The 3815-nt window shown below is 39.9% G+C and overlaps 1 protein-coding gene across 1 annotated transcript in view; it reads left to right on the forward strand.

Annotated features, from left to right (window-relative positions):
- Nucleotides 1-3815, forward strand: part of LOC106881863 (probable UDP-sugar transporter protein SLC35A4) — a 99945-nt gene that overhangs the window by 77957 nt on the left and 18173 nt on the right. Inside the window, exon 5 of the mRNA XM_052972245.1 lies at nucleotides 2131-2236. Within this exon, the coding sequence (XP_052828205.1) occupies nucleotides 2131-2236 (106 nt within the window). The remainder of the gene's footprint in view (nucleotides 1-2130; nucleotides 2237-3815) is intronic.

Genomic DNA, 3815 nt, shown 5'->3' on the forward strand with positions numbered 1-3815 from the left:
TATATATATATATATATATATATATATATATATATATATATATATATACATACAGCTGACCTATGAACTAACAGCACACACTTTATGTATGTGTTTAAATAAAAGAACACAAATGAGTTGAAGTTCACTACAGCAGTTTCAGACACATTTTTTATCAATCATCATCATCATTGGATTGGACAGTTTGACTGAGGACTGGCAAGCCAGAAGGCTGCACTAGGCTCAATCTAATCTGGCAAAGTTTCTACAGCTGGATGCCCTTCCTAATGCCAACCAATCCGAGAGTGTAATGGGTGCTTTTATGTGCCACTGGCACGAGGGCCAGTCAGGTGGTTCTGGCAACAACCACGCTCAAAAGGTGTTTTTACGTGCTACCTGCACAGGAGCCAGTCCTGCGGCACTGAATAAACAAATTACATTATGCAAAAAAAAAAAAAATGTCTGTGTGATTGTGTTTGTCCCTCCACATCTGCTTGACAACTAGTGTTGATTTGTTTATGTTCCTGTAGGTTAGCAATTCTGCAAGAGAGACTGTTAGAATAAATACCAGGCTTAAAAAAGAAAAATATTGGGGTCAATTTGTCTGACTAAAACCCTTCAAGGTGATGCTCCAGCATGGCTGCAGTCCAATGATTGAAACCAGTAAAAGATATAAGATTCAATATTCTTTTATTCTTTTACTTGTTTCAGTCCTTGGGTTATGGCCATCCTGGAGCATCCCCTTGAAGGGTGTTATCCACCCCATATTTTTTTTTTTTTCTTTCTCTTTTTAGGTTGGTATTTTTGATCTCCATTTGTGAAATCACTAAGTTAATGGACATAAATGAAGGATAGCTTTGCAAGTGTTTAGTGTCATCCTCATCATCATCATCATCATCATCATCATCATACGTCTGCTGTCCCGACTCAAGCCATCTCTTGAGGCACGGTTTCTACAGCTGGATGCTGCCATTCCTAATGCCAACCACTTAACAGAGTGTGCTGGATGATTTGTTTATGCGCCACTGGCACGGGGTGTGTTAACACAGCACTGGCACAGGTGCTTTTTAAGTGGCACCGGCACTTGAAAGGCCAAACCTGCTTGTGTGGAAGACTGTGATTTTATTTAGCTTGATGTGTCTTCTCACGTACAGCAAAGCACCACAACTCCAGGTCCCTTGTCATTTCCTTAGTGAGGCCCAGCTTCTGGAGATCCTTTCTAACCACTACTTCCGACACCTTCCTGGGTCAACCCCTTAAAGACAGATATAGAGACATCTTTTACTTCTACTTTTACTTTTTTCAATCATTTGACTGTGGCCATGCTGGAGCACCGCCTTTAGTCGAGCAAACTGACCCCAGGTCGATTTGCTTGACTAAAGGCAGTGCTCCAGCATGGCCACAGTCAAATGACTGAAACAAGTAAAAGAGTAAAGAAAGTATGCCAGGCGAAATGCTTAGCGGTATTTTGTCTGTCTTTACGTCCTGAGTTCAAATTCCACCAAGGTCGACTTTGCCTTTCATCCTTTCTGGGTTGATAAATTAAGTACCAGTTGCATACTGGGGTCAATCTAATTAACTGGCCCCCTCCTCAAAAATTTCAGGCCTTGTGCCTAGAGTAGAAAAGTTAGTTAAGTTGTACAAGATACTACTTACCCAGGATGCCAAGCTGTGGGACTGAACTCAAAACCCATATGGCTCCAAAGCAGACTTGTTAACCACACAGCCATGACCATGCCTAACAAAATAAACTTGACTGACCCCCCCCCCCACTACCTGATTAAACTTTTGTCTTTACGATCACTCAACAAAATGCTTTACTCACAACAATGCTTTACTCACTGTGCTTCATAAAACCTCATTTATTTTACAACAACCTGAATCCTTTAGCGTGCAAATTCCTTTGTCAGATGTGTTTCTTATTTGATCTCATTGTTTGCAAGTAATCATGTATTATCTCATAGCTCTGAGACACTTCAATAATGTGATTGCTTATTTTTAGAATGACATTGTAGGATAGGTGTGAGAAGCCAGATCTAGCTGGTTTGAACATAAAACAAGTAGAACATATGGGTTGGATATAAGTGGTTTAAATGCTAAAGGGTTAATTCTGTCTTTGAATTTCAGTTGATGTTTTTCTTTTTTTTCCAGGGTGTTTATATATGGATCCTATACCGTATTGGTGCATCTCTGTGAAAAAGATGGCAAAATTCCTTTTAGTTCTTCATCAATGGTTCTGATCACAGAAATAATGAAGGTAGGAATAGTTTTACTTTGTTACAATAATAATGCTGATGCCCCACCCACCCCTTTTTTGTTGTTTTTTTTTTACTTGCTGAGTCTGTAAGAAGGGGCAGTACCTTTGACCGTTATAGGTCTTCTGAAATTGGAAGTGTGTTTGATGCTGTTAATGTACTTGGTGGTTACTGAGAAGAGAAATGATTGAAAGTGTTGGAGGATGTCACTGTTCATGGCTGCTGCTATCATCTTAGAGATGTTAAAGGTGTATACATTAGGACGATAGTTTGGCTGTGGGGACAAGAAGCTCACCTTGGAATCACTTGGTTTCAGGTTCAGTCCTGCTGTGCAGCACTTTGGGAAAATGTCTTCTATTATAGTTCCAAACCAACCAATGCCTTGCAAGGGAATTTTGGTAGATGGAAACAGTACGGAAGCTCATCATATATATATATATATATATACATTATATATATAGAGGCACAGGAGTGGCTGTATGGTAAGTAGCTTGCTTACCAACCACATGGTTCCGGGTTCAGTCCCACTGCATGGCACCTTGGGCAAGTGACCTCTACTATAACCTCAGGCCAACCAAACCCTTGTGAGTGGATTTGGTAGACAGAAACTGAAGGAAGCCCGTTGTATATATATATATATATGTGGATGTGTGTATGTTTCTGTGCTTGTGTTTGTCCCCCCACCATTGCTTGACAACCGATGCTGGTGTGTTTACATCCCCTTAGCTTAGTCCAGCTGAACTGATCAACAGAATAAGTACCAAACTTAACAAGCACCAGGATCCAGTCGTTCGACGAAAATTTTTCAATGCAGTGTTCCAGCATGACCATAGTCCAACGATTAAAACAAGTAAAAAAAAAGTTAAATAAATCAGCCCCCTTTTTGTTATTGGTTTGCCAAAACAGAGCTGACTTAGCTAACCAGCAAATGGCAGCACCAACTGAAGCAGCAGCAGCACTGCTTCGGCTTTATTTGTAGCAGAGCCAAGGAATATATTTCGCTACTGTTTTGCACTTAGCTATTTCGTCTTTTATAGTTTGTAAAGAAACAATGAAGTCATGTTGCAACTTGCATTAAGTTAATGAATCAGATGGGACATGATGTTAATGAAGACTTAAAATGTCTATTATGATGTCTTCTACATCTTCTGTCCATATCTCTTTGGTCAGCGAGTACTTTGACTGATTTACACACTCACTTACTCACACACGCATGCACATACGCACACACACATCTATATGTATTTCATCTGCATTGTCATTATTTTATGTCTGTTCTTCCTTGTTTGTTTCGATTTGGTAGGTCTTCTCTCGCCCAGCATCTGTGTGTGTGTGTATGTGTGTGTGTGTGTGTGTGTGTGTGTGTGTGTGTGTGTGTGTATAAAGTGCACTCAGAAGAATTATTCAGTCTTTGGGTATAAAAAAAAAAAAAGAAGCAATTTTGTACATTTCACAAATTTTATTTAATTGCCATCAAAATATTCTCCTAGGAAATTCACAGACCTCTCCAGTGGTTCTGCCATTGCTGGTAACACCTCTGAAAATACCTCCTCTGGAATGATATGGAGCTCCACCACCACT

Source organism: Octopus bimaculoides, chromosome 12 (genome assembly GCF_001194135.2).
Source record: "Octopus bimaculoides isolate UCB-OBI-ISO-001 chromosome 12, ASM119413v2, whole genome shotgun sequence".
NCBI classification, from domain to species: Eukaryota; Metazoa; Mollusca; class Cephalopoda; order Octopoda; family Octopodidae; genus Octopus; species Octopus bimaculoides.